The sequence below is a fragment of the Lepidochelys kempii genome, chromosome 6 (genome assembly GCF_965140285.1).
Source record: "Lepidochelys kempii isolate rLepKem1 chromosome 6, rLepKem1.hap1, whole genome shotgun sequence".
NCBI lineage: Eukaryota > Metazoa > Chordata > Testudines > Cheloniidae > Lepidochelys > Lepidochelys kempii.
The window spans coordinates 60,853,759-60,876,009 of NC_136385.1; the positions used below are offsets into that span (position 1 = coordinate 60,853,759).

The following is a 22,251-nucleotide window of genomic DNA, read 5'->3' on the forward strand; positions in this document are numbered from 1 at the left end:
GGAAAAAGGAAAGAAAAAGGTGCTGTCTTTCCCAGTGTCAGGATCTGGGCTATAAACATGACCATGCCAACAAACAATGAAAAACGTAGCTGAAGTCGACGTACTTTGATCTACTTACTGCAGGGTCTGCACTATGCTATGTTGATGGGAGACGCTCTCCTGTCGACTCCCCTTGCGCTGCTCGTTCAGATGGAGTACAAGAGTCCACAGGAGAGCAATCTGCAGTCAATTTAGCGGGTCTTCACTAGACCCGCTAAATCGATCACTGATGCATTGATCCCCCGGTAAGTGTAGACAAGCTCTGATATAAACAGATAAAAGCAGATTTGAAAAAACAAGAACTACAAATTCATGCATGTAAAGAAGGAAGTTAGTTAACTTACCAAACTTAATGCTTTTAAAAAATGGCTTAGAACTGAGAAGTTTAGCAAGACACTGGAGAAAAGCAAAATGTAATGGAGATCTTCAGGAAAGGGAAGAAGAGTGATCCTGGTAATTACTATCCTGCACATTTAATTTCCCAGTTTAATAAAACAATCAAATAGAAGAAAATCTCTAAAGGTTTAGGATGGTATTGACAAAAGCACTCTATGTTGGTCTAACTGCTCCCATTGACTGCAATGGGACTAGAGTTAGGTCAACATTGAACACTTCTGAAAATCCCATGTAAGTTTATTAGGAGGTATAAGCAGTAAGCAGAACAGGCTTATAAATATCAAATCATGCCAGACAAACCTAATTGCTTTTTAGAGAATTACTAAGTTAGCAGATCAAGGCAATGTGGTAGAGGTATAACTAAAAACCTTATTTAGAGCATTTTATACAGTGTTTTACAAAACCTAATTTAAAGGGTTAGAGCAAAGTTGTTTATAATGGAATCATATTTAAATTTCAATCACATGGGTAGGAAAGTAGTTAAAGATTGATTTAAAAAAGTGATAAATAATTGGCAAAGTAGGCACTGGGTTTGATTTTATCATCTTTGGTTACATTGTGGAGCTCCTGGGAAATTTATGTATTATTTCTAATTTCATATTTCTAGTTATATGTACCTCAGTTTACATGCTTGATATTATTCTGTATGACTGCATGGAGCTAAATCAATCAAAGGCTTTTGGAGGAGGAATCAAACCAGTGATAGAGAAAAGTCAGGATACCTCCAGAAAGAATATAACAGTTCCTGAACAGAACCTTGGCAGAGCTATTGACTGGGAAATACCCACAGCAGGTTTATTTTTCCAAGGTCTAAGCCTAGGATCAAAGGGACACTAAACTGTTAAAAGACTCCTGCCTAGAGAGGAAAGAGTATGAGTGAGCAGCTGCATCTGGAGGTGACTCTCTGACAGTGAGACATGGAGTATGCTTCATGGGCTGACTGTCCCAGTCCAGGAGAAGTGTCTAGGCTATGTGCAACTTACCCAAAACTTGCCAGGAAAGAATAAAGTTTCAGTAAGATTCACATGTGTAACCCTGCTTTGTTATTTTTACCCATTTCTCCACTACTGTGTTCCTTTTGACTAATAAGTAGAACTTAGTTCAGCCTTTTCAAAACAGTGACCCCACATACATTTTCGGGTACAAAGCTCCTATGACACATGGCCAGAAAGGGTTAAGCATCCTGCAGGATAAATAATCCAAAGTCAATCTTTAGGGACATATTAGTAGATAATGTTTGTGTTTTTGTGTGTTTACATATATACTGTCAGAGGTTAACAATGTAATCAAACAGCTTCTGTCTATGCTGTAGCTTGTTAATTCAGAGACCAAAAGGAGATCTTAACATTTAAAGTAGCTCACGAAAGCTTATGCTCAAATAAATTTGTTAGTCTCTAAGGTGCCACAAGTCCTCCTTTTCTTTTTGTGAATACAGACTAACACGGCTACTACTCTGAAACCTGTAAATATATTAATATCACTGTATTGATCTCTCTCTGAAATGTATAGCAAATCACCTGTGAATGGTGGAAAACAGGCAACTGCCTTATGTTAATCGGTATAGCTAATTACCAGTGATGCTTAGGAAATAGGTCTACTTCAGAGTCTCGATGATTGCCTATTGTTCGCCTAAGAACGCTGAGCTGCCAAGAGAAGGCCTTGAACTATATAAAACCCTTAGGTCCTGATCCTTTTCATCTCAGATCTGCTTGTGGCTTTATGTAGGGGAAGCTTAAGTCATAAGACTGAGATCTCCAGTCCCACCTGGATCACCCTGGATACGAACACTGGACTGAACCTATGGACTAATTCTAAGAACTCTTTGTAACTCCATAGATCACCATCTCTACTAGGAAATTAATCTCAGAACTGTACTCATGTCTGTATGTATTCTAATCTTTTAACCAATACTCACTCTCTCTTTTCATTTTAATAAATTTTAGTTTAGTTAATAAGAATTGGCTGTAAGCATGTATTTGGGTAAGATCTGAAATAGTCATTAATTTGGGAGGTGATGTGTCCAATCCTTTGGGATTGGTAGAACTTTCATATTTGACTTGGGTGTCTGGGTGGAAGCACAAGACTGGTTTGCTATAATGGAACTGTATTTTGGCTTCTGTGCAACCACTAAGGTATTGTGGAAGCTGTTTTGTAGTGGCTTGGTAAATCTAAGTATTGGAATAGCCACCAGCTTTGGGGATTGCCTGCCCCATTTTTTGCAGTTTGCCCTAATTGGGTAACCTCAGTGTGGTCCCCCGGGGCCCCAGTCACATCTCCTAAGAGAGAAGATTCCTGCAGGCAGCCAAGCCAAACTGGCCCTGCTAAAGGAGCTATAGGAAGAAACACAGGTATTGAAGCCTGGAGATCCAGTGAAAGAGTCAGGACCTCCCCTGAAGTGAGTGAAAGTTCAAGGCCTATCACTAGGAAGCGTGTACTCACAAGAACAGGGGTGGCCAACCTGAGCCTGAGAAGGAGCCAGAATTTACCATTGTACATTGCCAAAGAGCCACAGTAATATATCAGCAGCCCCCCCATCAGCTCCTGCCCCTGCTCCCAGCTCCTCCCACCCACTGATAAGCACCTCCCCATCCCTTCCGATCAGCTGTTTCGTGGCGTGCAGGAGGCTCTGGGAGGGAGGGAGGGGGGAGGGAGGAGCGAGGGCACGGCAGGCTCAGGGGAGGGGGCAGGAAGGGGTGGAGTGGGGGCAGGGCCTGTGGCAGAGCCAGGGGTCGAGCAGTGAGCACCCGCCAGCAGATTGGAAAGTTGGCGCCTGTAGCTCCAGCCCTGGAGTCGATGCCTATACAAGGAGACACATATTAAATTCTGAAGAGCCGCATGTGGCTCCGGAGCCACAGGTTGGCCACCCCTGCACAAGAGACTACAGAGGGGTGCAAGGCATAGCACACCCTGTAATCCATAACAGATATGAAGGAGGAAGGAAATAGCATGTTAAATGAAATGTGTGGATGATACTAAGGATGTGTTGTCAGTCACCCTACATACCCATGCTGGTAAGTAAAGGATGTGCGTTGCATGGGGTGCCACTGAAGACAAATTAACGGCTAATTTTGCCCTGAATAGGGAAAAGATGCAAACATCATTGAGGACAGAGAAACAAAGGGATCTAAGGCCTGATAGTGCAGGGTTCTCAGCTCTTTCTGGAAGCGCCCTCAACTTTCACTGACTTGCACTTACAAGGATCAAAGCCCCTTATAAAAGAGAAATATGAGCAGTAAATAAAAACAAAACGTGGAAAAATGGAAACCAACTACACATCTGGGAAAAAATAATCCCAAACATTCAATAAAAGGGAGATAACAAAGAAGCAGAATGCAGAGACATCACTAGGTATGAACACAGGCAGCAAATTAGACAAAAGTATGCAATACAACATGACAGCAAAAAGTCTCCTGTTGGAGCAATGATGGGAAGTCCCTCTTTGGGAGACTCCACCTGAGATTACTGTACTCTGCGCCCAGACCCTCAATTTCAAAGGCCTCATCAAATGAAATTAATAGGCAGCAGGTTTAAAACAAACAAAAGGAGGTATTTCTTCACACAATGCACAGTCAACCTGTGGAACTCCTTGCCAGAGAATGTTGTGAAGGCCAAGACTATAACAGGATTCAAAAAAAAACTAGGTAAATTCATGGAGGATAGGTCCATCAATGGCTATTAGCCAGGATGGGCAGGGATGGCGTCCCTAGCCAGAAACTGGGAATGGGTGACAGGGGGTGGATCACTTAGTGATTACCTGTTCTGTTCATTCCCTCCGGGGCACCTGGCATTGGTCACTGACAGAATACAGGATACTGGGCTAGATGGACCTTTGGTCCGACCCAGGAAGGCCGTTCTTATGTTCATGCCCCAAAGCAGAAAGGCGACAATTGCTCTTGACACAGTTTTGGGCATAGGGACACCCTCCCCAAAATACTGCACTTAATTCTGGATATCTCATTACCAGATCTCTTTGGGCAGGAAGGGTGCACGCATGTGTGCGCATGTGCACAGCACCTAGACATTACAAGGACAGAACTAACTACTAACACCCACAGTAGGTAAAGGGCTTAAGGGATTTAGAAGAAAAGAATCACAATTATACAAGCATAACTTTGTAAGAAATGAGTAAACAGGGATCAAACATTTACAAGTATTTGAAGGATGCAATAATCATGAAGGAAGAAATATTTAAGGTGAAACACAGGGATGTAATTAGAAAGAATGGGGTAAAATTAAGCAAAGTAAAAATTTAGGCTACACCAAAAATCTCTTTACTGGCAGGGAGAGATGTATTAGGACTGTGGAATAAACTCCCAAAGGTAGCAGATAAAGCACTAGAGACAGACTGCAGGGAACAATCCTGTCCTGGCTGAAGAGATGGAAACTAACAGAATAGGTCTTTTTCATCTCTAGTGCATGTAACAACTGAGATGATAGCCAGGTAAAATTAGTAAAGACATGGTACCTTCCCAGTATTTCACCTTTTTCTTCTGAATGCTAAATATGATAATCTTTCACTACAAGCTGTTCCAAGGGAAACACCAGAGAAATCCTCATCAATTTATCAGCTAAAGCTTCCTTAAGACAGCAGGATTGTAGATGGCTGCATTTATTAACAGCTCTCCTGACCGCCAAAAAGAACACAGTCTTGATTACCTCTCAGAGGGCCATTCAGGGAGAAAAAAAATGAGTTTTACAAGATAAAAAAACGCACTTCAGAAGGTCAAGTATCTCTGACAAGTACCACATACTAGAGGATTCATCACCTGGTCAAAAGAGAAACACAGCAGCAGCTCCCTGCTAAATGCTGAGGATTAATCACTTCAGAAAAAGACAGATTTAAAAGCACAGTGAAACAGACTCACAGGCTTACTATATACGTTCTGAACAGGTAACCAGTTGTGTCTATTCCAATCCCACCTGTCACACTGACACATGATTAGGGACCCACCACCACCTTTTGAAATGAGACTAACCAAATCAGTGGCTGCATTAGTCATTAGTGCTTTGAAGCTTCATGGGATAGACTGAAACTGGCTGTAAATAGCAAAATAATATAAAACTACCACAACCATGCAGGTTCTGTCTGGAACATCACTAGGGCTCTGCCTGTACAAACAGAGCACAGCACCCAGGAACCAGCCTCCTTCCAGAGATACGACAACTGCATTAGCCAAGGTAAAGTTCCCAACATGTACTGTCCATTTGACTACTTCCCATCAGTAAGTGTGACTGGGAGACCTCACACCAGGTCTACCCCTAACAGCGAGAACACTCACAGTAATTTGTGCTACTCTGCAAGCAGTTTACAGCCCTGCAACATACACTGGCTGCTCACTGTGGACTTTCAATATCCATACTGGACTTAGGGGTCAAAAATTAACAAAGCCACTTCTCTACATATTGAGCCATTAACAGACTCCAGGATTCTCACCCAACAGGTGATGAGGGGGGAAAAAAAAAAAAGAGTTGAAAGTGCAGATACTATTTGTTTGGGATCATGACCTTGTGGAAGATCAAAGAGCATTTAACACCAAAGCCCTGTATGGCCAATCAGATGCAAGCAATGACTCTCCCTTCCTCCCAAATTGCTCCCCCATTCCCTGTCAACCATGTTTGATCCCTTCTGCTCATCAATTTCACTGGTACAAACTCCAGGCAAATGGAAGGCAATGAACATAATGCTGTTGTGTGAGGGAGTTACAGGCAGCAATCGCAGAATACAGACAGGTGGTTACTTCCTGGAGCTACTTTTAGGAAAGAACATTGTTTTAAGAGTGCCCCATCTTGTTGAGAGTCATCAGAATTGCTCAGGAAGCTGGAGCCATCAACGCTGTGAGAGCAGTGTTGCCAGGAAGCTCAAGCTACTGAAGTCTAAGTTGGCACTGGTATGCAAAAACTTAACCAAGCAGCACCCTTGTGGGAGCCAGCATTCATGGTAACAGGATGCTATTCTGCAGAAGCTAACAATATTCTGCTAATAGCAGCCCCACTGCAAGGAAGAAGTCTTGAACTATCACTACATCCAGACATTGTCGCTGTGCATTAGGACTAAGAAGAGGGGTGCAAGAGTGTAAAAATAAATGTAAAGAATCAGGGAAGACAGAGCTGCAGGCTATGATGAGTAGGTCACAGGCCAAATTAAGACACTTCCCAAGCACTAGTAAGGAAAGTGTAGATTCAGTACCTTTCCTATTCCTCCAGATCTTGCAGGGTTCTTTACCTGCACTGTTTTAAAGGAGATGAATATAATTAATATAAATTGTTGCATGTTTGGTAGTGATATCCGAGTGCTTAGTGTCCCAATCCAAAGATTTTTAGTAGAAAGACAGAACGAAAACAAAAACCACCACCAAGTCCTAGGTGATCCCTTTCTACTTAAACTGCTTCTGAGAATGCACCTCTTCATCAAACCATGGGAAGCAAAGCAATGTGGGATAGGAGTAAGCTTAAATCATTACCCCACTATGCTTCCTCCTTAAATGCAGAGCAAGAGAGAGAAAGAGGATCTGGGAAGAAAATGGAATAATAAAGTCAGGTACAGAAAAAATTTAAGCTCCTGCTTTTAACAGCTCTATCTGGACTCCAGTGACAAGAAACCATCACTCAGAAGAGTATTCATTGTAGTTATGCCAGTAAAAGTGATCACAGACAATTTGCAATTTTCACATCTACATCTCCTGCAGAGAGACAAGTAGTTAGGAACCATTAGGAAAGGAATAGACAATAAGACAGAAAATATCATAATGCCACTATATAAATCCCTGGTACGCCCACACCTTGAATATTGCATCAGTTCTGGTCACCACATCTCAAAAAAGAGATATGAGAATTGGAAAAGGTACCGAGAAGGGCAACAAAAATGATTAGGGTTATAGAACAGCTTCCATATGAGGAGAGATTAAAAAGACTGGGAAAGCTCGGAAAAGAAATGACTAAGAGAGGATATGAGAGAGGTCTATAAAATCATGAATGATACGGAGAAAGTAAATAAGGAAGTGTTATTTATCCTTTCCCATAACACAAAAACCAGGGATAACCCAATGAAATTAACAGGCAGCAGGTTTAAAACAAACAAAAGAAAGTACTTCTTAACACAATGCACAGTCAACTTGTGGAACTTGTTGTCAGGGGATGTTGTGAAGGCCAAAACTATAATGGGGTTAAAAAAAGAATTAGATAAGTTAAGAAGGCTAGGACCCAAGTGGCTATTAGCCAAGATAGTCAGAGATGCAACCCCCTGCGCTGGGTGTCCCTAGCCACTGTTTTCCAGAAGATGGGAGTGGACAACAGGGGATGGATCATTTGATGTTTACCTGTTCATTCCCTCTGAAGCACCTGGCATTTGCCACTGTCAAATCAAAGGATATGGGGTTAGATGGACAATTGGTCTGACCTAGTATGGCTGTTCTTAAGATCTTATGTAATAGCTATGACTGGAGTATTTGTACATCAAGGTCCTAGAAGTTTCTGCTCATCAGCATTTCTGGGCCAGGCACATGTCACCCAGAAGTCTCATGTATGCATCTGCTAGTTTCTTTTTTCCATTTTATTTATATGGTGATCATATAAATTCAACCATCCAGGATGACACTTCTTGTTCTTGCATTAAAGGTCTTACGATCACAGTCCCTTCTGGCCTACATCTCAGAACTGGTCACCTTATATATCCTCTTCAGAAAGAGGGGATCTCCTGATCTTCCTGGCTGAATGTTTAGCCAGCCATATATCTTTCCCCTTTGTGTATGTGTAAATAAGCAGACCAAGCCAACCTCACAAGCTTTACTTATAAGCTGGCCTGGAATGGAGAAGTCACCATGACAAGAAAAGACAGTAATAGTCTTCTGTGCTGCTCACCGAAGTAACTACCCCATACTTCTGCCAGTGCATGTAAATTCAAGTTCTCAAAGGCACTGGAAATCTGATAATTATGGAACATCTCCAGGTAGGATAGAAGAGAGCGGCACTGAACGTAAACCAGTGCTCTGCTTTATAAAATCAAGATCAGAGGGTGCAGCTCTCGGATCCTAAAGCCTCCTGTTTCTTTATGAAAAGATGACAGCTATTGGAGGAACTCTGAGATGACTCCTTTAGATCCCAGTGTGAGAGGTCAGTGAGGCTGTCAAGAATGGTGGAGAGAAGGCAGGTAGGAGACTGGAGGCCTTTGTTGAATGGAAAGGCCATGGCTTATCCTACCATGCGGAGAGCATTTACTTTATACCTGCTGCAAGGTAACTTGCTAAGAGACTCGTAGGTCTGGGAACCAAATATTCCACAGCTGGCCTCATTATAGAAGAGAACCAAGTAATCCTTGGTGCTCTGAAGCATGTGAACATTCTGAAGAAGGCTCATCCACTCTGCAAGTCAATAGGTGGCTGTCATGAACCCATGATCTTACCGACTGGGGCTGCCAAAGACTGTCTCCTGCAGTGCACACACTCCAATCACAGATCTCTGTCTAGTCATTTCTAGTGCACTTGCATTGCTGAAAAACCTAAATACCATGATGGGACCTCAGTTCAAAGAGCCCAGTCCCTCTCCTTGTCCATAGGAGATTCTGCCAAGGACTGCTCATTTGTGTCACAGTCACAGATCAGAAAGGATCTTTCCCAGTACTGATGGGAATTGTTCGGCTTCACAGTCCAATTTACAGGATTTAGGAGCGAAGAAACAGAGCTAACAGTGAGCAGTGCTGGTACAACAGTGACCTCTCCTATGGGACGAATGGTACCATAGTCAGAGTAGAGAATGGGACAGACAGCACACATATAGAAGGGGAGAAGGTACAAACATTAAACAATGTAATTGCTGAACTCTTCCCAATCTATATTCTAACAGGCAGCCCATTTTTGAAGGCAGACAGAGGGAGTCAGCCACAATCACACCTTTAGCCTTGGCTTGAAACCCTTTATGAAACCGTGGTGAAGCACTTCCGTGAAGGTTTTCAGACAGAGCAACATATCGTCCTAAATATTTGCCTTTCTGACAAACACAGTAAATCTGCATTCTCTCCCATGCTTGCTGCAGACAGAGACAGGGAGATAGATGGCAGAAATTCAGGACACGGAAATATTTCTGCATATGAATATGGCAATCAATCTGTACTGCATGCAAAAATTTTAACCTGCTGGTGTCCAAGGAACCCCAACAGCACTGCCCACTGCAAGGATGACTCCCGTGTCAGAAGTGCTCCAAGCGAAAGGAAATCTCCAAGAGAAACCTGCTCTCTCGTGCAAGTCAATTTAAGGGATTTTAAGCCTGCTGGATTTACTGAAAACAACAAGGACATCTTCCCTTCATTAAATGTACCAAATCATGCTCCTCATTCCAAGTATGCTGGAGGATTGCAAACAAGGCTGGGACATTAAGGAGCCCAAGATGGATGAGGGCTTGTCTACAGGGAAAACTTTTACCAGTTATCCTGCTATAATTGTATCAGTGTAGTTAGATAGTTATACCAATAAGGCCCCACATGGACACTCCTATTCCTGAATCAGAGTGTGTCGGCATGGGGAGATATACCACTATAATTATAACAGTTTAAATTCACATCTTAGTTTATACTGGCATAACTTTCCTGTGCAGACAAGCCCTGAGCTTACAGTTGTCAGTAGAACTTAGTATGGAAAAGTATGCTGAGGCTGAGAGGTTAAACATATATGAGTGGGAAGTGAACAGAATTGGTCTTAGGAGAAAATCCCAACAGGGTTGCACAGGAGAGAGCGGGGTTTGGGCAGGGAGGAGAAGGTGGGTACTGGTGGCAATGCTACAGGGCCACAAGAGTGTAGAATTGGCACTGCTGGGGAACAAGTTTCTTGTGGGCCAGCAAATCTGAAAGCACACAATAATACACCCTTAAAACCCTGCGAAAGAGTGAAGGGGCTGAACAAGGCCTGGGCCTCCAGAGCCCTGTGCAAATATGGAAAGGGTGAGGGAATGACAACTATCGCTGCCTGCTCAGAGGCCCAGATCCAGTAGAGTACTTGGGTACTAACCATCACATATGCCTCCTTCACCAGGATCCCTAAACAAAGACTGAAGAGGGGGAGAGAAATTTACAATCGGATTCATCCAGAATAGAAAGACAAGAAACCAAGGTAGTTTGCTGGCACTTCAGGGAATGCTCTCTAGGATTCCAGAAGCAAAAGCAAGCCACTGAAAGCTGAAAAGCATGGTGATGAGGGAAGATCAAAGTACTGACCTATCCCCATCTTTCTCATCCATCACAGAAGGCTGGAGAGATGTGGTGTAAGGTCTGAGGCCTTTTTTCTGCAGCTACATTAGGACAGCAGCAGCCATGAGCTACAAAGCAGAGGAAAAAAAAATCACATCCCTGCATTCCATCTAAATTACATTAAAACAATGAACTATTGGGCTGTTAAGAAGGAGCTCCTGTCCTAACAGTACCCACCATCACCAGATAAGGAGACAGATCTCTAAACATCTTAAGAAAACTGTTTGACAGCATGCTGTCTGGCAAGGAATCACTTATTAACAGTTGTGATTGTAAAATCTATACGTCTTTATTGTTTTGCCTTCATGGTTCCTGCTTCTCTATTGTTTATCTATATGATTTCTGTCTGGTTCTTTGTTTGTCTGTTACAAAACTAATTTCACAAGATTTAAATCAATTAAGGTGGTGGAGTATGATTGGTTAAAGAATTGTTTCACAATATGTTAGGACTGGTCAAAGAATTGGTTTATAGTACTTTAGTTTAAAATGATTGGGTAAGGTATAGCTAAGCAGGGCTCAAGTTTCACTATATAAACTGGGGTCCAAAAGGAAGTTCCTTGGAATCTAACTCCAGGACACAGCCCAGGGTCAGAGCTGCCAGACTCAACACCCTGCCAACCATATCAGGCAGAAACTGGAGGAGCTCCGGACAACCTGATCCTAACTGGCCACCAGGAAAAGTATGTCTGCCTTATTGGCAGCGGTGAGCACTGTATGCTTAGCATGTGTATTCTGCTTTGGTAACTGTTAATAAATAGAGGTTAAGAATATTACTGTGTAAGGCACTTTCACCGGTAAAAGGCCCCGCAAACCCTCAGAAGAATACGCGAGGAGCCCTAGGAACTGGGAAAGGGTGGGGGTGCCTAAATTAACCAGGTTATGCCTTGAGCCCACGGAAGGATAAAGGTGGGGTGCTCTAGAGAGTGCGGGTAGCAGTGGAAGCTAAACCAACTCAATAAGAGCAGAAAAGGGAAAGATGAAACAGAAAAGGGAAAGCACAGAAGGGACAGTTGGAAAGTGGAAGGAAAACAAAAAAGGCTTCACTGCGAGAGGTCAGCAGACAAAACTGAAAGATGAGTCACAAGACAAGTTCCAGTGCAAAGGCCCCCACGCTAGGTCCCTGTTATCAGCCAGAGAGACAATGAAGCAGAGGAAAGAGAGACAGAGAAGGCCCTTAAGATGCAGAAGGGCAGAATTCAACATGGCAATTTCATTCCCAAAAGCTCAGTTAGCACAGAGGAAGAAAGACTCCTTTTCCCTCAGCATGAAATGAAAGGCGACCTCAGTGTGCCTGAGTAAATTGCTTCCTTGAATGGGCTCTGGCACTGTGTGAATATTATCTGCAGGGGAACACATTTCTCTACAGGTATCGGATTTGCTGTGTGAATGGAGAACGTACCATCCATTTTCACCAGCAGAACCACCTTTCCCAGAAGATGAATAGGAGGCAAGAATGGAAATACTAAGAGCTGTGTTTGCTGGGCTCTCCCCTCACAAAATGGGCCCATGAGGCTGTCACACTGATGCTCCTTTTGCTGCAGAGTTGCTTAGGGAAAGCTATTAGGCAGCTGACACTTCTGCATATCTCCCCTCATTTACATCTTACACAAACAAGGCCACAATGAAAAGGGAAGATGCATGCACTCCCCCTGCGCTTTCGAGTATTTAATTGCTGGAGCATGAAATGACAGCTCCACAGAATAACATTTCAGAAAAATTCTGCCACCCCCTTAATCCTCACCAGGAAAGGGATTTATCTGCTGCTACTTTGGGAGGTGTTAGGATCAATACTGTCCTTCATAAAAGGGGCTTCACCTTGAATCAAAAGACATGGGGTATGCTGCTACCCCAGCAGATGGCGCTGTAGGAAATGAGGGTAAGAACTCTGGCAGTGGGAGAGGTCAATCCTTCAGATGCCAGAAGGAGACACTGTTGAGGACAGTCTAGAAGCCCAGGATATTGGGGTGCTCACGGCTCCCACAGTCCCAATACCTCATAGCAGATTGTTTTGTGTGGGGATCCTGTGGGTGGAGAACATAAGTGTGATAAGGATCAAAATAAAAGTGGATACTTGCAACAGCTGGGAAAATTCTACTTCGAAATGGAACAAATAGTGAATGAATGGAAAGGTCACAATCAGCAGAGCAGGGAATGCAAGATGGACCTTTCTTATCTCAGTGCCTCTGACAGTAAGTGGTGCCCAAGCTCTTTGAGCAACCCACTACAGTTAGTCAGATGGCTGTGTGAAGAACCTCACCCTTCCATATAGTGGAAAGAACTTGCTACAAGTCAGTTTGTCAGGGCCACAAAGTGAGAACACAGAACGGCCCATCAGCACAGTTCCAAGCAGAGGCTTGCATGAAACCCAGCATAGAGGATTAAGAATGGAGGATGGCCTCGTCTAAGAGGAAAACTACTCAGCAGAGAGTGTGGTGAGAGAACCAGTTATCCTAGAGGTTTGCTGTCCTCAGCTCTGACTGGAGGAATCTCTCTTTCTGCCACACACTGGTCCAGTTATCATCTGTACTGAAGTCATGGTTCAACCTTATAACCCCTGTGAGAAGGGAGCTATCTGACACCATAGACACCAGCCCCCCCAAAGGTGTCTCCATAGCTATAGTAAATGGAAAATGGAAGCACATGCTGACTGTGCTCTCCCTCTACTCAGCTCAATGAAGCACCACTGTCCCCTGAAAGATATTACTTGCTCCTACTCTGCTACAGCTTTGAGTGCATGTCCCTCCTTGGATTCTGCCCTTAATATGAAGGGCAGGACAGGATTCTGCTTAACCAGCACTCCAGCAGCAAGTCAGCTGGAGGCATCATGAAGCGAAGTAGGCAGCTCAATTTGTGTCTCATTTATTGTTATAAAAGTGTAGGGGACTGATTAGTGACAGATGCTGCTCTAATTTCTGATCAAATGGCCTAAACAAGCCTGAGACAAGTTTGCTTGCTGAGCAATAGAAACTTATAGAGCAGCCATTGGGTAGACAGTGTGATGTAGTGGGAAGAGGCAGGGTGCACAAACTTACTCAAAGTCTTCAAACTCCAGATCATTTCCCTCTACAGACGGGCCTTGGTTCTCTGAGGCGGAAGCAGATGACGAGGAAGAGCGAAGACGATTCTGTTGGTAACGCATGGAGCGCTGGCGAATGCTGTCCCTCCGGGAAAGATACTGGATCATTCTCTGGGCATAATATGCTGCAGGAGACAACCTGAAAAAGGAAGAGACAGAAAGAAACACGTTATGACCTGTAACTTGAGGGCCCAAAGGAGCAGAGAATGAGAGAGCAATCCTACTTTTCCTGTTGAAATCTGAGCTTCCAGGTGATCATGGCAAAAGAACATTGCACCCCATACACACTGGCTGGGAAATAGATAGTACAGACACAAACAAAAAATAGGAAAGGAGCAATGGAGAAGAGCGCAAGGAAACTTCCCCTTTAAAGATAAGCCTTCCACCTCATTCTCCTGCTGGGGAGACAGACAACAGTATCTGCAGACAGCACCACTGATGGTTAACAGACACTGTTTCTTCAGATTCCTTGGAACATGCTCTTTCATTTATCACAATAGTTCTCAAACTTTTGTGCTCGTGACCCCTTTCACACAGGAAGCCTCTGAGTGCGACCCCCTCTTATAAATTAATAACACTTTTAATATATTTAACACCATTATAAATTCTGGAGGCAACACAGGATTTGGGGTAGAGAATGATAGCTCACGACCCCCAATGTAATACCCTCATGACCCCCCTGAGGGGTCCCGACCCCCAATTTGAGAACCCCTGATTTATCATCACCTCAGCCAACTAATTTCAGCAGAGGGCTCTGAACAACCACCAAGAACCAAGGCCATTCACAATAAGGACCTGTTAATCAGTTCTGAGGGGAAAGGCAGCAGCAACCTTCAGATGAGACGTTAAGCAGAGGTCTGTGCCTGCTGCTAGTCTCCACAATACAAGGTACAGGAGGAACTTAATTTTTCATGAAGAGCTACAAACAAATACTTTGTTGAAGGCCCTTTAGAATTTAGTCCCAAGGGACTAAATTCTAATGACCTGGTCAATAATCAAACAGATTTTATCAACCTAGGCTGTGAACAGTCTGTAGATGGAGACTGATAGCAGTTGCTACACTCCTGGAATATACATTCTTATTACTGTAAAGCACTTTGGGATATCGAAGAGTATGAAAGAAATAATGAGAAACCAATGTCTATTCACCTGTGCCTAGCAGTCCCCCCACTGCCATACCATAAATCCTGAGCATACATAAATGCTTCTGCACATAACCAGCACCTGTTGCAGGTGGACAGGGAAATGACTATGTCCTAGTAGTCAATATGATATTAATAGCTGGCCAGAAGAAATCTCCTTTAGCTGAGCCTAGCAATGAAATTCTCTTTTCACTGGGAAGACCAGTGAGACAACTAGGGTCTTGAGTCACCCTTCCACATGACAGACTAGCTCTAGTGATCTGTACTCTCCAACACTCCCTACTTGATACCAGCCTGCTTTTCTCTTTACATATGCTTGATTAGACAATCTCAGGAGGCCAACAACACACAACTTTTAGTGGCCAATATATGTCATTCAATATCTAATCGAACAGTCATAATCCAGATTTCTTTCTGCAGCACTTGATCCAGAAGAGGGGGCTAATTACATAAGTCACTGGGGTAAGCAGAAAGGTCACTTCAGAGACCACAGTAGATGAACAGTGCCACTCACCAAAAAGCAGGATATTCACACGTGTGCCAAATGGCGTCAAAGCTCAACAGCTCTGTCTCACTTTGCAAACAGAAGGGCTGAGGTTTCACTCAGTGAGGGCAATCTCATCAGCTAACCACTGCATTTACCAACTCAGATGGATGCCTTCATGTTAAGAAGCCTTGTGTGTTGTAATGATGCTCATTTTGTAATGTGATAATGCCGTTAACTAAAGAGATCTGATGACTATATTCCTGTATGTCTCTTTAAACAAAAGCTCACTGTTGTAATGATTATTGTTTTGTTTCTGATAGTTATATGGCAAGGATTTGTATGCTGTTAATACTTCCTAAATAAAAATAGTTTAAAAAACACCACAACAGAAGCAGGGCCAGCTGCCTTGCACTCAGATAGGAAGGCTTACCTTAATTCCTGCTCATCTGCAGTTTGGCCTTGGTCTGCATCAACAATTATGTGTCAATATCCCCTAATTCCTTGGTGAAAAAAGATATGTTCTCCCTTCTCTTCTTGCGTTTCCTGTACGCATGCATATATGTGTACATGTGATTTTTCTAGTACAAAGATTTACTAGGGGTACAAACCTTTAACACCTCAAATACTTAGTATGCTAGGGAGATAGTTATCTGTTTATAAAAATGCCTGTTTAGGATTAGAACTGAACTCTTGACTATTTGGGATTAGAGTCTCACTCTTTGCCTGGTCTGCACTGACTGCCCTGAATGAACTGTGCTCAGATTTTAACTAGTGCAATTCAGAAGTGTCTCCTATGCCCTTAAAGTTCACTTTGCACTTCCAGCCTCTCTCATCCCACTGAATCATGGAAGGAAAAATCCTCATGCACTCATTGGAATGTATTTATTTTAATGGTACTGGAACATTTTTAATAGTGGGGGTGCTGAAAGCCAACCCCTTTGCCACTGTCCAAACACCCCCCAACACACACCCCAGAGTTAAGACTGGCAGCCGGGAGCCCAGGCGCTTGGGGCCGGCAGCCCGGGGTGCTGCAGCACCCCCCCACACCCATAGTTCCTGCGCCTATGGATGGGGAGGTAAAAACCTCATTTCTAGTGCAAATGCACTAGGAACAGGAGACGGGATATTGAGACAATGGCTCTAATGTTACAGTGCAGACTAAAGTGCACTTCCACTCTGAAAAAGATTGAAAAATATCCTTCTGGGGCTCATTGTTTCTGGTTCCAGATCAACTGTACTCAGTTTACAAGTACAAAACGGGGTTGTCTAACGGCCAGCACTACACATTCACCACAAAATAAGAGTCAAGCTAGGTGCTTTCTGGAATAGGCATCCCCACCAGTAATAAGATTCTGCAAGTCAAACTCTGCCTTAAATTACACTGCTCAATCCTATTGTGTTCTGTATGGGGAGAGCACAGGTGCAACAAATGGCAAAATGTGCTCTGGTAATTGGAACTGAATTAACAATTCTGTTATTGATACAGAGACCACAAGAAACTCCAGCTCACTCTCCCAGAACTGGTTCTGACAGGAATACAATTTAGTGAGAATTATTCGTAGGTTCCAAGGCCAAAAGAGACCATTGTGATCATCTAGCCTGACATCCTGTATAACACAAGTCAGAGAACTTCCCCTCAAAAGCTTCCAGAACATTTTCAGAAAAACATCCAATCTTGATTTTAAAATTGCCAGTGATGCAGAGTCTACCACAACCTGTTCCACTGGCTGATTACCTTCATTGCTAAATAAAGTCACACCTTATTTCCAGTCTGTCTAGCTTCAACTTCCAATCATGGGATCGAGTTATACCCTTCTCTGCTAGATTGAAGAGCCTATCATCAAATATTTGTTCCCCATGTAGGTACTTAGAGACTGTACTCAAATCATCCCCTAACATTCTCTTTGTTAAGCTAAACATACTTAACTCCTATAGTCTGTCACTATATGGCTGGTTTTCTAAACCTTTAATCATTCTTGTGGCTCTTCTCTGAACCCTCTTCAATTTATCAACATCCTTCTTAGATTGTGGACACCAAACCAGACACAGTATTCCAGCAATGGTATTCCAGTACCAAATGAAGCGGTAAAATAACCTCACTACTCCTACTTGAGATACCCCTGTTTATGTAGCCAAGGATTGCATTAGCCCTTTTAGTCACAACATTGCATGTTCAGCTGATTATCCACAACAACTCACAAATCTTTTTCAGGTTTCAGAGTAACAGCCGTGTTAGTCTGTATTCGCAAAAAGAAAAGGAGTACTTGTGGCACCTTAGAGACTAACAAATCTTTTTCAGTCACTGCATCCCAGGACAGGGTCCCTATCTCGTAAGTATGGCCTATTTTCTTTGTTCCTAGATGTAGACATTTATATTTAGCCATATTAAAACGCATAGTTTGCTTGCTCCCAGCCATCCAAGGGATCCAGATTGCTCAGTATCAGTGACCTGTCCTCTTCCTTATTTACCATTTGCCCAATTTTTGGATCATTTGTGAACTTTATCAGTGATGTTTTTATGTTTTTTCCCAAATCGTTATACACCATAGAGCCAAGAACTGATCCCTCTGGGAGGAGGTGTCCCACAAATACATCTACTTGATGATGATTCCCTGTTTACAATTACATTTTGAGACCTCTTAGTAATTCTGAGACCTATTCAGTTCTTTCTGCTATCACCAGCAGCAAACATAGGGAACAGATCAGTTATGGTGCTTCCCATATGTCCCCAGCCCACAAAGCCACAATTCAGAGCAGAACCACATTTGAGATGATTTTGAGAGATAAATTGCTATAGCCCTTTGTCAGAGGCTTCCCCACTGCAGCAAAAGTGCATCTTTCCAAGAAGACGCCTCACCCTTACACACCCCAGGTAATCTGCCTCACTGCCTGGCACTGACTAATCCCAAGGAAATTTCAATTCAAAGAGACACATTAGTGGAGAACTGAAGAAACTGATCCATCATGCACCACTCCTGCTGTGATCCCAAACCCTTTGACACCAAGAGTCTCAGCCAACAGTAAACAACATGGCTAAACCGGAAAACTACTGGGTTTTAATCTTAAAATATATCCAAGATGAACAACTTTTTTTTAACAAAACCTCACAAAACGTTACTGGTGGGCTTCCCCATTTGTCTTTGTCCTATAAGTCCTCAGTGCAGAAAAAAATGAGAAGCAATAGGCTGGTGAGGCAACAACTGCTCTTATTTGTCCTATCTTCTCTATATAGGTCTCTTAAGACACCCTGATTACTAGATTCAGCCAGTCCTTTGCTAAAGCCAGTACAACAGCAAGCTCTAAACATTAGTTCATTTCTGTATTCCCCACCCATGTCTCTAACAGGCCAGTGACAAAAACAGACAAGCACCTTAGACATACCAGAGTAAAATCCAGACTAATGAGTAGCTGTGTCACCCCTGCCCTGTAATCTGGGGTGCCCTTTACAATGCCTTGTTGCTCTCAAACAGTCACCACATGTAAGTCACTCCCAGCTATGTCTCTGCATGTGCTGGAGCCAGACAGCCACATCTTGGCTCTTAACAGCCCTAAAAATTATGACTTGGTGACCCCAACACACTCCCAGTTCCAGATTTTCCCTCAGAAATCTATGACCTGTACTGCCCAGCCTTCTCCTGGACAGTACAGATATATTAAATTAGTTATTCCTATTAAGTTTGTTATTTCTTTAAAGGAAATAATATGTACACAACTTGTTACCGAGATACTTCAACTTGAACATACTGGATTAGATAAAACAGCAAAATAAATTGATTAACTACAAAGAGAGATTTTAAGTGAGTATAAGTAACGAGGCGTAAAAGTCAGAAATGGTTACAAGAAAAATAAAGATAAAATGTTTACTAATGCCTAACAAACTGTATTCGAGTCAAGCAAAGTTTCTCAGCTCATGCTCCAGCAGATTAGTGACCAAATTCTCAAATCAGAATCTCTCCCACAGAGTCTAACACCTGCTTCCTTTGTCTCTTCAAATGCAGTGAATGTGATGGGCAGAAAGTAAGAGAGGGTCCCTTGGGGTATTTGTCCCTCCTTTTTATAGTTTCAGTCCCCCTCTTGAAAAACATTTTCATCCAAGAACCAGGAGCCAAAGAGAGTCTATGTGGAAGGATAGTCCCTGCTGGTTGTTTCACCTGTTTGAACTTCCTTTGTCTTCCCTTCCTGCTTGAAGGCAGTGCTTATTGCTTAAATCAAACTAAGCAGAGCACACATTCCTTTGTTTAGGACAGACCTGTTCGCCAACTTCTGTTTGGGCAGGGCTGTCTGGTTTGGAACATGGTTAACACCATAGAGGGGAATCTTATAACTTCACATACAGTGTTGCCACACATTTTACCAGGACAACATTGACCAGCAAATTTTGAGTTTTCAAATGTTATCCTACAAGGCCTACTTGTACAAAGATTATTACAATAGCATATAGGATGTGAATAAAGAGATGTATTCTGTCAGAGACCCCTAGCAACACACAAACTGTGTAGCAGTTCACAAGACAGTAGACTACTTTTGACACCACAGGATCCAAATTAACTCAGTACATGAGGTGCATATGGATCACACAGATGCTTGCAGTGAATGGAATCCAATTACCAACGCAGATGGCACAGACTGAGAGACTGCACTGCTGGATGTGACACAACAATTGTTCAAGCTGCTGACTGTGAACCCTGAGGCCAATTTTGGCAGTGCAGAATTCAGCCTCAAGCAGCACAGTCTCACAAAGACTACAGCATGGAGCAATGGTGCTGACCGATGAGGAATCTAGAGGAGAAGGAACTGAATGGCATTAAACACTTGCTTTAGTTGGCACTAAAGCAAAAGTTCAAAGATACCGCTCCCTAAAGAGAGAAGTGAGCATGCAGGGAGGGATTTACTAGGCAATACAAAGTCCTTGGTTACAACCCACAGAAGTCTAACCAGTCTGGCCATGTAGATAAATGGGCAATCAAGATCCTAGGGAAGACCACTTCTTTTCAGAATGAGGATTCTCCAAGCCTCAAGCATCCCTCCCTCCCCTTGTTTTCTGGGAAAACTCTCCACCTGCTGAAGGAACTCTGGTCTATGTTCCTGAAAATACCTGAAGGATCGCTAAAGTAACACTAGGCACTCCTTCTGACCAAGGGAGAATTACACTTGCACTTTCATGTCCCCAGCCCCAAGCTGTCCAGAAGCAGAGTAACTTCCCCCTCCCTGTTGCTGACAGCAGAGCTGTTTAAAGCTGATGGACTTGCTTTCATTAGTACACAAGACTCAGCCGTCAACGTATATTTTAATTAAGTAACTGATTTACAGTTTCTACTCTGTTGTCAAGCCTGCAAGTACCATTAGATCAGCAGAGCAGGTCCCAAAACCTCCTCTGTCTGTTATCAAGGTTCTGTGGTATGGCTTCCAGCACTTCATGGTTGTTCTCAAAGTCAGCCTGATGGCAGCATGGGAATACCAGTCTACAACAGGAAAGTAAAAAGAAAAAGGGAGTACTTGTGGCACCTTAGAGACTAACAAATTTATTTGAGCATAAGCTTTCGTGAGCTACAGCTCAATTCATCGGATGCATTCAGTGGAAAATACAGTGGGGAGATTTATATACACACAGAACACGAAACAATGGGTGTTACCATACACACTTTAACGAGAGTGACCGGTCCTACCCATAGTAACTGCTCCAGCAACTTAAATTTTCTTGGAGTGTTTTCTACTACATACAGTCTGACATGTAGCTGCTTGGAGAGACAGAGTCCAAGTAAAACGGTCTAGCTGGGATATTAATATGAACATCCTTATTTCAAGCTGTACTAGCATAGCTGCCATCAAAGAGCACCTGTCCTAGGGCAGCAATTCCCTTGCTGCTTTCCTTTCCTTTTCTATTGTCTTAGTAAATCTGGAAGTCCAGGGAAAGGACTTAACAGCCAAGCTGACCTTGAAGTCCAATCAATGAGACCATCTAAACAGAGGACAGGCCCTTTCAACTTCATCATAAGATTCCTGGGAATTTTGAAACATAGCTTCAAAGTGATCCACATTTTCCTTGCCTCATTCCATATCCTACACTATTCATTCAAACCAAGCACCACTCCTCATACAACAAGTGGTGGGTGCAACCTAAAAATCTAGATCAAACAGAATCACCTTGAACTGAAATTCTTTAAAGTGTGGCTGAAGTTTTTAAACCTCCCCTAGAGACAAGACACAGCTTGTGTATTTATTTATTTATTTTTATTAAAGTTATTTAATTCCATCTCTGCTTCGAGTAACTTTTCCACTGTGTTTTGTAGGATGCATCTGGTAGGCTCAGACCTCTTGTTGTAACATCAGAAGATTCTGCAGCATACTCAACTGCAATCCATGGAAATAACAACTTCCCCTACATTTCTAGGAACGTCTAGGGGAAATTGGAAAGATCCCATTGTCTCAAAGGATGCCCTTTGGACGAGCATAACCAATAAACCTGAGGGAAGCTATGCAATGATCATACCCTTAACCCCACTCAAACTTTCAGCTCCAGTTGATAGATCCATGCACCTAATCCTTTGCAGGGGAGAAGGATCTGCTATTAACACAGGTTAATCTCAACACTGGCCTTTTCCTCCAGTAGATCCTTATAATCCCAATTCTCACACTTAAAACTTCCACCACTACTTACAGCCCTCAAAGTTCCACGTGGTGAGAGCAAGAACTTGTTTTAAAAATTGTTTCCAAGATGAAAACTGCACTTGATTTTGTTCCCCAGTGTATCAGATACCTGGAACAGCTGTCACATGTTACAGAAATTCAACACGGAAAAGATCCATTAGGCTTTGCCTACTCTGGACTTTCGTCGGTAAAACTTTTGTCGTTCAAAGGTGCGAAAAACACCCCCTCC

At 42.9% G+C, this 22,251-nt stretch overlaps 1 protein-coding gene across 9 annotated transcripts in view; it reads right to left on the reverse strand.

Annotated features, from left to right (window-relative positions):
• Positions 1-22,251, reverse strand: part of AMBRA1 (autophagy and beclin 1 regulator 1) — a 199,053-nt gene that overhangs the window by 115,463 nt on the left and 61,339 nt on the right. For all 9 annotated transcript variants that reach the window (XR_012159410.1, XM_078853294.1, XM_078853296.1 and 6 more), the window contains one exon: positions 13,702-13,884. Coding sequence is in view for 8 of the 9 variants with exons in the window: in XM_078853294.1 (XP_078709420.1) it covers positions 13,702-13,884 (183 nt within the window). In the remaining variant the exon portion in view is untranslated. The remainder of the gene's footprint in view (positions 1-13,701; positions 13,885-22,251) is intronic.